The 12,281-nt window shown below is 37.4% G+C and overlaps 1 protein-coding gene across 7 annotated transcripts in view; it reads right to left on the reverse strand.

The window, feature by feature from the left end:
• Positions 1-12,281, reverse strand: part of RNF38 (ring finger protein 38) — a 118,882-nt gene that overhangs the window by 21,131 nt on the left and 85,470 nt on the right. For all 7 annotated transcript variants that reach the window (XM_061132591.1, XM_061132590.1, XM_061132589.1 and 4 more), the window contains one exon: positions 3,603-3,816. In XM_061132591.1, the coding sequence (XP_060988574.1) occupies positions 3,603-3,816 (214 nt within the window). The remainder of the gene's footprint in view (positions 1-3,602; positions 3,817-12,281) is intronic.

Consider the following 12,281-nt stretch of genomic DNA (forward strand, 5'->3'; position numbering starts at 1 on the left):
ACAGTTTTTACAAGTTTGGATCTTTCAAGCCAAATATCTATTTAGACAGTTTTGTAATAAAAAATGACTTGAACATCTTTTAAGACTCTTAACTTCCTTCATGCTATTCTGATTTCAGTTGTACTTTCTTATTTGCATATTTAATATAGAGAATTTCAAACATGCTCAATGTATATATAGTATAATGTACTATGCATATATACATATATACTATGCACATAGTATAATGTACAGTATAATGAACCCCTGTATCTATCACATAGCCTCCAAAACCACAAGACCACATATCCAATCCACTCCTATCAACTCCTCCCTTTGTATACTTTGTTCAATTCTATAAACCTATCGCTTCAAAAATATTTCAGTACTTATTTCTAAAAGACAACACTTAAAATAACCACCACAGCCAATATCAACATATCTTAACGAAAAGTTCCTTAAAAAAAAAAAGTCAGTGTTCAAAACTTCAATTGTATCATCAATGTTATAAATGATTTTTTTTAACTTTTTTTTTTCTGTTTCTCAATCAGTATCCAAGAATGGTTTACATACTGCAAACAAAAACAATGTCTTTTTAAATTTATAGTTGCCACTTTCATCTCTTCTCCTTTCCCTCAATGCCCCAGCTTCTATGTTGAAAAAACTGGGTTGTTTAGTATGTTTTTTTTTTAAATTATGCTGACTAGTATAAAGAAATACAACTGATTTGCTGTATTGTTGCTTTAATAATTTGGGATCTTCTACCTGTATGATGATCTCATCTGCATTACTTATGATGCTATTTGCTCTTCTCTTATTCTTACCCTCTTGTTCCTATCATCACTCCTGGCCTGTTGTTGTCTAGTCAGGTCTGACTCTTTCACAGCCCCATGGACTGTAGCCTGCCAGGCTCCTCTGACCATGGGATTTCCCAGGCAAGAGTACTGGGATGGGCTGCCATTCCCTTTCTCTAGGGGGTCTTCCTCACCCAGGGATCGAGCCCACGTCTCCTGCACTGCAGGCGGGTTCTTTACCACTGAGCCACCTGGGAAGCCCCCAGTCCTGGCTTAGCTCCCAGGACACTGAATAGATGCAGTGATAGTGATCACCCTGGCTTAGTCCAGGTATCAGCGAGAAAGCACTCAAGTTCTACCATTAATTATGTTGCTTGAAATGTTATGTGAACTCGCTGTGGGTCTATTCCTATTAGTTTTCATTTCTAGTCTTTCTTTCCTCGTGTATTTGGTAACTTTACTACTTACTGTCCTTGAAAATTTAGTTGAAATTCTTTGAAAACTAGAATGAAGATTTCATCCTCCAAAGAGAATATACATGTTTTCTAGGCCCTTGCAGCCCCAAATACTTTGACTAATTTTACAGTTGATGTGAATTTGACTGCAAATTACATTTGGTGCCAGTTATTCTTACTCTGCTGAAGCTTCAACACTTTGGCCACCTGATGTGAAGACCCAACCCACTGGAAAAGACCCTGATGCTGGGAAAGACTGAAGGCAGGAGAAGAAGGGGGTGACAGAGGATGAGATGGTTGGATGGCATCATCGACTCAATGGACATGAAACTGAGCAAACTCTGGGAGATGGTCCTCAATCAAGGGGAATGCTCTCAATAACCCTGACTGACAGCTCTAGAAAATAAAACTCCCTTTTTCCATTTTAAGATCTTTTACTGGATATGATGGCAAAATTTTATATTTTTGCATCTATTAACAAAATAAAACATTTTCCCTTTATACTGAAGATTTCCTAATGTCGAATTTACCCTGCACCATCAGGATAGACTATTTTACTATAACACTAGCTATCGTTTATTATTTAAAGCATCTGCATCTGTACTCAAGAGGGAAACTAGTTGAAAGGTTTCATTTGTTGTATTGTCTATGAGGTTTTATTATTAAGAAGCTTCATATAACATACTTGGAAAATTTCTATCTGTGGCTATGATCTAGGACAGTTTAAATTGGAACTTTCAGTTCTTTATAGAAATGAGAATTCAGATGTAGTCTATGAACAGGTTTTTAATTATGCCTTCAATTTCTTCCATAGCTGCTGGTCTGTTCAGGTTTTCTGTATCTTGCACTGTCCCAGTATTTACATATGCAATTGTTTCATTTCTCAATATGTAGACTCGGGCTTCCCGGGGGGCTCAGCATTCCATGTCTTGTTTGCATCAAGCTTTGTGGTACAGGTTATACACATGCGGGCTCAGACAGTGAAGAATCCACCTGCAATGCTGGAAACACAGGCTTGATCCCTGGGTCGAAGATCCCTTGGAGAATGGCATGGCAACCCACTCCAGTAGTCTTGTCAGGAAAATTCCATGGACAGAAAAGCCTGGTGGGCTATAGCCCACAGGGTCACAAAGAGCTGGACATGACTGACGCAACTGAACATATGTAGCCTCAAGTAATACAACATAAATGAGACACCTCTCCCGAAGACTTCACCTTTTCTTTGGTTCCACCTCTGCCTACCTTCTCTATCCCTACACTTTAGTAACCACCCCCCCACCCCCAAGCCTAGTGTATCTTTCTCCATATTTTTCCCTATGTTCAGAGTTCTATGTATACAAACATTTAATTGTCATGTTTTACAAAACTGAACATAACACTTAATTCAATTTTGCTTTTTCTTGCTCGGCAATAGTGTGTAGGTATTCCTGGCATAATTGTAAGTAATTCTTTCTAATAGTTACAGTCCATGGTATGAAGGTATCGTAGTTTATCCTATTATTCTACTAATGATAAGCAATCACTTCATTCTTTGTTTCTATGGATTTTCCTAGTTTAGACATTTCATATAAAAGAAATTATACAAACTGGGGCTTCCTGTGACCGGTTTCTTTTACACAGTATGTGTAAGATCATATTTTCTTTCAATTGTCACTATATGGTAGTTTCGTTGTTTTTTTATCTTCCAGTGCAGTAATTTCAAAAAAAAGAAAAACTGAATGCTAGTCTGAGTTTCTTTCCACTGTAATTTCTGTTGTCTATAAACTTGGAAGATTTTTTTTTTCCTAACCCTTAAAATCCAGGAACTTTGTAAGAATATGTCTAGATTTGTATCTCTGACCTCAGAAAATCATACAATTTTGGTCAATTCTTGGTCTGGCAAACCCTCTTCTCAGCTAGTTCCTCAGTTCCTGGCAGGAACAAAGGGAAAGAAAGCTCGGTACTTGTCATCTCAGTGGAGACCTAGGAAAACTTGTAAGCAAAGCTGCACCCAACTGTCCTGCCTACTGAACTACTCTAGAAGAAACTGGAAGGAAGCAGAAAACAGGAGTATATCCTCAAACCACCAGCTGACTGACTAACCTCACTATAAATCCTCTATCAGTCATTTCAAATCAACTATAACAATGAAGTCATTCTGAGCTTTTATAACCCTGATCTTAATTTTTTTAAAGTTCAACTTTCTTTTAAGGAAGCTGTGTAGAATTTAAACTTTAATCTTCAATGAAGAATGATGAATTTATCTAAAATGGATTCATTTTAGGTAAAACTGTTTTCTCTTAGGTAAAAGTAATCTACAACAAAAAACAATCAACCTAAATAAGCTGCTACCAACTTTGAGCATCTGTATTTCCTGGATATTCTGTTACTATACCTGATCATGTATGTCAACCATTACTGCATTCTGCTGGGGTGGATGAGCAGCAGGGTGTAACAGACGGGGAGATACATTCGGAGGGTGGAAGGCTCGAGGTTCTTCTATTGCTTGCTGCTGTGCATAAGGGAGATGGTGATAATTTTCATCTTGACTAATGGAATTATGTCGAGACTGACGATCCCGTCTTCCTCTCTGACGCCTGACAGGAGGACTGTAATACAGTAAAAATGTCAAAAAGGTTGTTATGATGTTTACTGCTGTGTTCCATCAGGGTTCTGTACTGTCTCTCTTTGTAATCCATTAGCAGTATAAGCTAACATAGGCTTGAGTATTAAAGAATTGTTGTGGTTCATCATCAGCTCTAAACACAAAATAGAATGCATGCTTTTTAAAAAAATAACGGAAGAGAGCAAAATCGATATTCGGCTCAGAGTATTTAGAAATCAATAGCCAATCACTGTCATTTTGGGGGTGGGGGTTTATTTGTATAAAATTGCCCTTTTTACAGACAAATATCAGTAAGTTCTTACGATTTAACTTACTATTCTGTCCCTTTTATTTTATAAACATTCTACAACAAATTTTAATCTGCATATATCTTGGCAGTGATCCTATTATGCCTAATGGGTATTTTATATTTGTCTGTCTGGCTAAGGCATATAGAAAATACATAGTTCCCACACACCCAAGATGACAATTTTAAAAAATGATTAATAACTAAAAAGCATTTAATCTATTTACAATTGCAAATAACTGAGTAACAATAAATACTGAGAATGAAAATGACTGTGAGATGGTGTCAGCATAAATACTCTAGCGATATACAGAATTTTTAGGTACAATTTGGCTACTGAAAGAAACCACTTTTACTCTCTATGCACTTGTCATCTACATAGTTAAACACAAATAACAGCTGTTATCCTAAGTAGACTTCTATTTTCCATGTCCCTTAACTCCACAATTCAGTTCCACTGCTTTTTACAAGGGCTCAGCATGGGTAACAATTCAAAACAACAGCAGGCCTCAATAAAAATGGACTCCACTTCAGGCACAAGAGGCAAACAGCCCCCTTGTGGACACAGCTGCACAAAGCCGCCTCAGCGGTCTTCACTGAGGACAGGTCACCTTTCCCTTCACTGTTGCACTCTGCACCTCTAAATCTGTTTCTTCTCTCAATTGCCCAGTCTTAAAAAGAACAAGGGACATTTTTTTGTGATATTAATTCCTCCATAGTGCTCTTAATACTAACCCGCAAGGCTCCTGCTCCATTCACTGCTTCCTCTATCTTTATGTTCAGCATAACTGTTTTGCATTTCTGCTTCAAAACCGACAAACTGTATTTCATTGATTTTCAGGTGCCATCTACCTTAGAACTTACTTTTATGTTTTATTTTGAGATACTTTTCGTACAGTCTTTGCATAACCCTTACCCAGCTCTCCCTCATGTTAGTATCTTCCATTAGAATACAAAAAATAATCAAAATTAAGAAATGAACCTTGGTATCATACTATTAGTTAAACAACACAATGTATTCCAATTTCACCCAGTTTTTCTACCAATGTTCCCTCACTGTTTCATAATCCAACACAAGGTCCCATTATTGCATAGTGGTCAAGCTTCCTTAGTCTTTGCCATTCCATGACAGCTCAGTCTTCCGTGACCTTGATCCCTCTGAAGACACACTTACTCGGCAGAATGAACCTTAACCCAGGTTTGTCTGACGCTTTCTCATGGTTTGCACGACGTTACATATTACTGGAAAGGATATCACGGAGTTGATAGGCCCTTTTCAGTGCACTGTATAAAGGGCCACGACACTGATATGCATCACTCACGCATATGTATGTATTACCAATCACTTGGCTAAACAGGTTTCTGCCAAGACCCTATTTTCTTACTGTCCATGGGGTTCTCCAGGAAAGAATATTGGAGTGGGTTGCCAGGAGAAATATCAACAACCTTAGATATGCAGATGATACCACTCTAATAGCAGAAAGTGAAGAGGAACTAAAGAGCCTCTTGATGAAGGTAAAAGAGGAAGAGTGAAATGGCTGGCTTGAACCTCAACAATAAAAAAACTAAGATCACGGCATCCAGTCCCATCACTTCACGGCAAACAAAGAGAAGGGGTAAATGGAAGCAGTGATAGATTTTGTTTTCTTGGGGAGATACACTGAATCATGCAAATATTCTGCTTTTGCTAAAAGTCTGCCAATAACTTTAGATTGCATGAATGGACCTTCAGCAATCACTCTATTCTGATATTCTAATGGTGATTTTCTACTCCCTTAGTATCCTCCATATATATCAACTGCAATTCTATAAAGAAGAGTTGCTCCTTCTCTCTCACTTGTTTAGTTATTTATGAGTAGGGGATAATGGATATTTATTTTATTCTTTAGGTGATAATCCACCACAGTCATTTTATTTTGTTGTTCAAATTATTTCAACTCTGTTCAATGGGAGCATTTTGGCTCCTGTGATCTTCTACTATTGTCCTTATCCTTTTGAGTACTTCCTTAATATAGGGACCACAATGTGCACTAGGCTCATCCAGTATTTTCCTACACAGACTCTGGAATTAACCAGTTCTCCAAAGGAGACTCCAGAGAGTCCTGCTTCCTTCAACTGCGGAATGGTATTTGAAAGCTAAGTGTGCTGACTGCTTCACTGTTTTGAGCCTAAGAGAAAAGAACAAGAAGATTTATCTATGTATATGCACATATCTGTATCTGTACAACTATTTTAAAGGACCATTTAATGTATCACTAAAAAGAGGGAGAAAGCTGCCAATCAGACTATGCTACAGGCGTCCCTGTGGCTCAGATGGTAAAGAATTTGCCTCCAATGTGGGAGACTTGGGTTCAGTCCTTGACTCAGGAAGATCCCCTGGAGAAGGGAATGGCAACCCACTCCAGTGTTCTTGCCTGGACAATTCCACAGACAGAGGAGTCTGGCGGGCCACCATCCACGGGGTTGAAAAGTCTTGGACACGACTGAGAGACTGACACTTCACTTTATACCATCAATATAGATATATTGTGATGTGAAAAAATGTGCACTTTAAAACCAAAATACAAAATATACACGCCCAGATCACGACCAGATCATCTCCCAAAAAACACTCATCCTGTTCACAAACCTAAGGGCCCCTTTTATTATTATTTGAATCCATTGTTGCTTCTTGCTCTTACTTCCCTAATCAAACATGATCTCAGAAACTCAAAACTCACACAAATTAAGACCCAAGTCCTCATGCTGAAATGCATATTCCTTGACAATTTTGATCCCTATCTTTCCTGAATTTCCTCTTATTAAATGTTATGTATATGACTTTGTGGTAGAACATTTAGAAAGCATAATTATTTGAAAAATCTAGAAATAAGAAACAGTGATAAAAGATGGACAAATATTTCTCAATTGACTTTTATATCAGTGATAGATACTACTTTATCACTTTGTTTTAGACATATAAATAGCACAAGGCTATTTCCCTCCTGGTTCACTTACGTACCTTTGTTGGATTGAGTTTTCTAGACTACTTGCTGTTTATCTGTTTCATTGTGTGGAAGCTATATATACCAGTTTTATTCTTCCAGTGACTACATTTAAGATTTTTAAACATATACTTACATTAAAAAAAAAAATCTGGATTGCACATTTTTATTTCTCTCTGCTCTGTCCTCATTTTATTTATGTTCAGATTTTTTAAAAAAAATTTTATCTTTTTTTAAAGAGACTTTTATTCAGACTTAGCAATGTCTTTTTTCCTTTCCTAACCAAATCGTATTAAATCCTCCTTTCTGCATTTATTCTTCTACTTCCTAGGTAGAATACAGTTTTTAATAATTCTTTCAAAAAGGTTTTGTGTTTTAATTAGAAGTATAGTTGCCATACAATATTATGTAAGTTAGAAATATACAACATAGTGACTCAGAATTTTTAAAAGCTACATTCCCTTTATAATCATTATAATATATTGGCTATGTTTCCCGGGTTGTATAATATATTCCTGGAGCTTATTTTATACTTAATAGTTTGTACCTCTTAATCCCCTATTCCTGTATTGGTCCTCACCTTTTTTCCCTCTCCCTATGAGTCTTTTTTTTTTTTTTTTGCTATATTCACTAGTTTGTTGTACCTTTTAGATTTCACACGTAAGTGATACCATACAGTATTTGTCTTTCTCTTGACTTATCTCACTTAGCATAATGCCAAGTCCATCCATTCTGCTGCAAATGGCAGAACTTCAGTCTTTTTCTGGCTGAGCAGTATTCTACTACATATTCTTTATCCATTCAATCTGTTGTTAGACACTTAGGCTGTTTCCATACCTCGGCAAGTGAAAACAGTGCTGCCATGAACACCGGAGTGTGTATCTTTCTGAGTTAGTTTTTTTCTTTTTTAGAAATATGTACCCAGGAGTGGAACTGCTGGATCATACGGTAGTTCTATTTTTCGTTTTGCTGAGAAACCTCTATACTATTTTCCACAGTGGGTGCGCGAATTTACACTCCCAGCAGCAGTGTGCAAGGGTTCTCTTTTTCCACAGCCTCTCTCACATTTGCTTTTCATGTTCTTTTTGATAATAGCTGTTCTAACAGGGCTGAGGGGATATCTCACTGTGGTTTTAACTTGCATTAACTTCATGATTAGTGATGCTGAGTATCTTTCCAGGCATCTGTTGGCCATCCACATTTCCTCTCTGGAAAAATGTCTATTCAGGTCTTCTGCCTATTTTTAAAATCAAATTGTTTTTCTGTTATGAGCTGTTTATATTCGTATGACAGTTAACTCCTTACCAGTTATATTATTTGCATATACCTTTTCCCATTCAGTATGCTGTCTTTTCATTTTGTTGTTGATGTCCTATGCTGTGCAAAAGCTTTTAAGGTCAACTAAGTCTCAATTGCTTATTTTTGCTTTTATTTTCTTTGCTTTAGGAGCCAGGTCCAAAAAAGTACTGTTTCAATTTATGTCAAAGAGTTTGCCCATGTTTTCCTCCATACTGAGTTTATTTCTTTACATGGTGTTAGGGAATGTTCTATTTTTTCCCATGTACCTGTCCAATTTTTCCAGCATCACTGAAGAGACTTTTTTCTGCACTGTATATTCTTGTCTCCTTTGTCATAAACTGACCGTAGTACGTGGGTGTATTTCTGGGTTTTCTATCCTGTCCCAGTATCTATGTTTCTCTTTTTATGCCAGTACCACGCTTTTCTGATGCTTGTAGCTTTGCAATATAGTCTGAAAGTTAGGGAGCAATTGATTCTTCCAGCCCTGTTGTTTCTTCTCAAGATTGTTTTGGCTATTTGGGTATTTTGTGTTTCCACAGAAATTTTAAAATTATTTGTTCTAGTTTTATTAAAAATGTCATTGGTATTTTTGATAGAGATCACACTGAATCTGTAGACTGCCTTGCACAGTTTGGTCCTTTTAACAATATTAATTCTTCCAGTCCAAGAACATGGTGTATCTTTCCATCTGTTTTTGTCACCTGCCATTGTTTCCAACAGTGTCTTTAGAGTTTTCCAGGTACAAGGTTTTCTGCCTCCTTAGGTAGCTTCATTCTTAGATATTTTATTGTTTTTGATGCAATGGTAAGTTAGATTATTTCCTGAATTTCTCTTTCTGATAGTTTGTTGCTCATGTGTAGAAATGCAACAGATTTCAGTATATTAAATCTGTATCCTGCAAGTTCACTGAACTCATTGATGAGCTCTAGTAGTTTTCTGGTGGCATCTTTAGGATTTTCTATGTATGGTATTATATCACCTGCAAACAGTGATGGTTTTATTTCTTCCTTTCCAATTTAGATCCTTTCTATTTCTTTTTTCCATCTAACTGCTTTGGATAGGATGTCTAAAACCATACTAAATAAAAGTGGCAAGAGTGGACATCTTTGTCTAATGCCTGATCTTGGAGGGAAGGCTTTCAGCTTTTCATTGTTGAGTGTGACGTTAGCTGTGGATTTGTCACATATGACCTTTATTATGTTGAGGGATGTTCCCTCTATGCCTACCTACTGAAAAGTTTTAAAATCATAAATGGTGTCAAATTTTATCAAAAGCTGTCTCTACATCTACTGAGGTGATTATATGGTTTTTATTCTTCAATTTGCTAATGTCGTGTATCACAGACTAAATTGCAAATATTGAACAAAAATCCTTGCAACCCTGGGATAAATCCCTCTTGATCAAGGTGTATGATTAAGGGAAGATCTCTTATTCCTCAACTTTCTCTCTGAATGTTTATGCACATTCTTGAATTTCACCAAGATCTTGCTCAACACCTGTTTTTTAATTCCTGAAAATGATTTTTATACTATTTCTATAAAAACTGTTCCCTTCTATTGTTTCCATCTGGAAATATGATTAGATGTATTTATAACTGATGACTCTGTCAATATTTAAATTTCTTGTCCCACACTTTCCATTTTTCCCTTTTCACATTACATTCTGGGAAAACTCTTTCACTTGATCTTCCAAGGACCAAGACGCTTTTTCTGCCCGTTCATTAATTTACCAACTAAGATTTCCAGTTGATTTTTAGGGATACAATCTCTTGTACTTCTCTCATGTTACACTTAATTGAAAACTATTCTTATTTCTTAACTGTTTTAGTTATTTTATTAACTGTTACTTCAAGTTCTTCCTTTGAGTTTCAGACACTCTTTCATGTTGTTGGCTTTCTTCAAACGTTTGGTAAATTCCCAGTGCGCTCATCTTTGCATCTGAAATTGTATCAGATTGTTGCTGAATGCTGCATCTGCTTATAAACCCTACTTCCAGCAGAAAAGCTGGCAGGTAAACTTACAGCTAGCCTGTAAGGACTAAGGAGAAGGACATGACAACCCGCTCCAGTATTCCTGCCTAGAGAGTCCTGTGGATGGAGGAGCCTGCTAGGCTGCTGTCCAAAGGGTAGCACAGAGTCGGACACGACTGAAGTGACTTAGCATGCATGCATGCATCGGAGAAGGAAATGGCAACCCACTCCAGTATTTTTGCCTGGAGAATCCCAGGGACGGAGGAGCCTGGTGGGCTGCCATCTATGGGGTCACACAGAGTCGGACACGACTGAAGCGACTTAGCAGCAGCAGCAGCAAAAGTATAGTACTCAAGTGAGAAGGAGGTAACAAATAACACACAGTGCTGGGCGTTAACAAATCTGTAGCTTGTTTTCTAGGGAAGTGCTCCCTATTTCTCCTTTGTGTTCGACGGACATGGAGACTGATGCTTCTTTTCAACCTGAACTGCCATCCAGCAACAGACACTGACATGCCCTTTCTGGTCCAAAACACATTTGATGACCTACAATTGTACTCCTAGGCTTTTATCTTAATGAAATGCTTACACATGCACACTAGGACTTGTGTACAGACAGGGTCCTAACAGAACTCTTTTTATTACCCAAACTGGGCATAACTATTACCCAACAGTAGGTGGGTACATAAATTATGGTACATTAATTCAATGGAAGATTATATCACAATAAATGATTGTGATATACTGCTACCCACATTAAAGAAGACTGTTTAGTAAACAATACACTTACATGAATTAAACAGAACGCAAAATTGTGTTTTCAGAGTGTATTTACAGGTATTAAAATGATGTACCAAGGGAGTTACGACAAATCACAGGAAAGGGTTTATCTTCCAGGAAGGAGGGATTCTGATGTTCTATCTTAACCTAAGTGTAGGGCACACTTGTGTGTTACCCTTCTTAAATGTACACTTGTTTTACAAGTTCTCCTGAATGTATGGCACATTTCACCATAAAACAATAGAAAATATTACAGCAGGTGCTCAGGCGTTATTTCCTCAAGTTATTATATTTAACAGCTATGAAATATTTTACCTGGTTGGCATAACATTATTTTACTTAAACATTCCCATATAATTGGGTAATAATGTATCAGATAATGTGAAAGTTTACTGGTCTCAACAGAATATACCTCAGGAACAGGTTTATCTTGTCTGATTTGGAACAACAAATGATGGGTTTTAAGATCCCTTCAGTATTAAGTTACCTGTGTGTTAGTCGCTCAGTTGTGTCCGACTCGTTCAACCCCACTGACTATAGCCCGTCAGACTCCTCTGTCCATGGAATTCTCCAGGCAAGAATATTGAAATGGGTAGCTATTCCCTACTCCAGGGGATCTTCACAATTTAGGGATCAAACCCAAGTCTCCTACATTACAGGCAGATTCTTTACCGTCTGAGCCAAAATTAAGTTCCCTAAAGGCTGCCCTAACAACATATCACAGACTGGCTTAAATAACAGAAATTTATTTTCTCAAGTTCTAGAGACTAAATGTCCAAGGTCAAGGTGCCAGCATGCTTGATTTCTGGTGAAAGCTCTCTCCCTGGAGTCTTGTAAGGACACTAATCCTCTTGGATCAGGGACCTGTCCTGATGATTTCATTTAGCCTTAATTACTTCCTTAGAGGCCCCATCTCCAAATTCATCCACACTGTGGGTTAAGGCATCAGCCTATGGAAACATATTCAGGAAACATATTCAGTCTGTAACACCTTACTACTTCGAGATCATCAATACTTCTTAGATTATCAACATCCTGGAAACATAAACAGTTATCTCACTTCAAGGATGCTCTATATCCTTGGAAAAGGAAAGGTATGACCTCAGGCCACTACTAAACAGGAAGCAGCTC

The sequence above is a fragment of the Dama dama genome, chromosome 29, assembly GCF_033118175.1.
Source record: "Dama dama isolate Ldn47 chromosome 29, ASM3311817v1, whole genome shotgun sequence".
Lineage (NCBI taxonomy): Eukaryota > Metazoa > Chordata > Mammalia > Artiodactyla > Cervidae > Dama > Dama dama.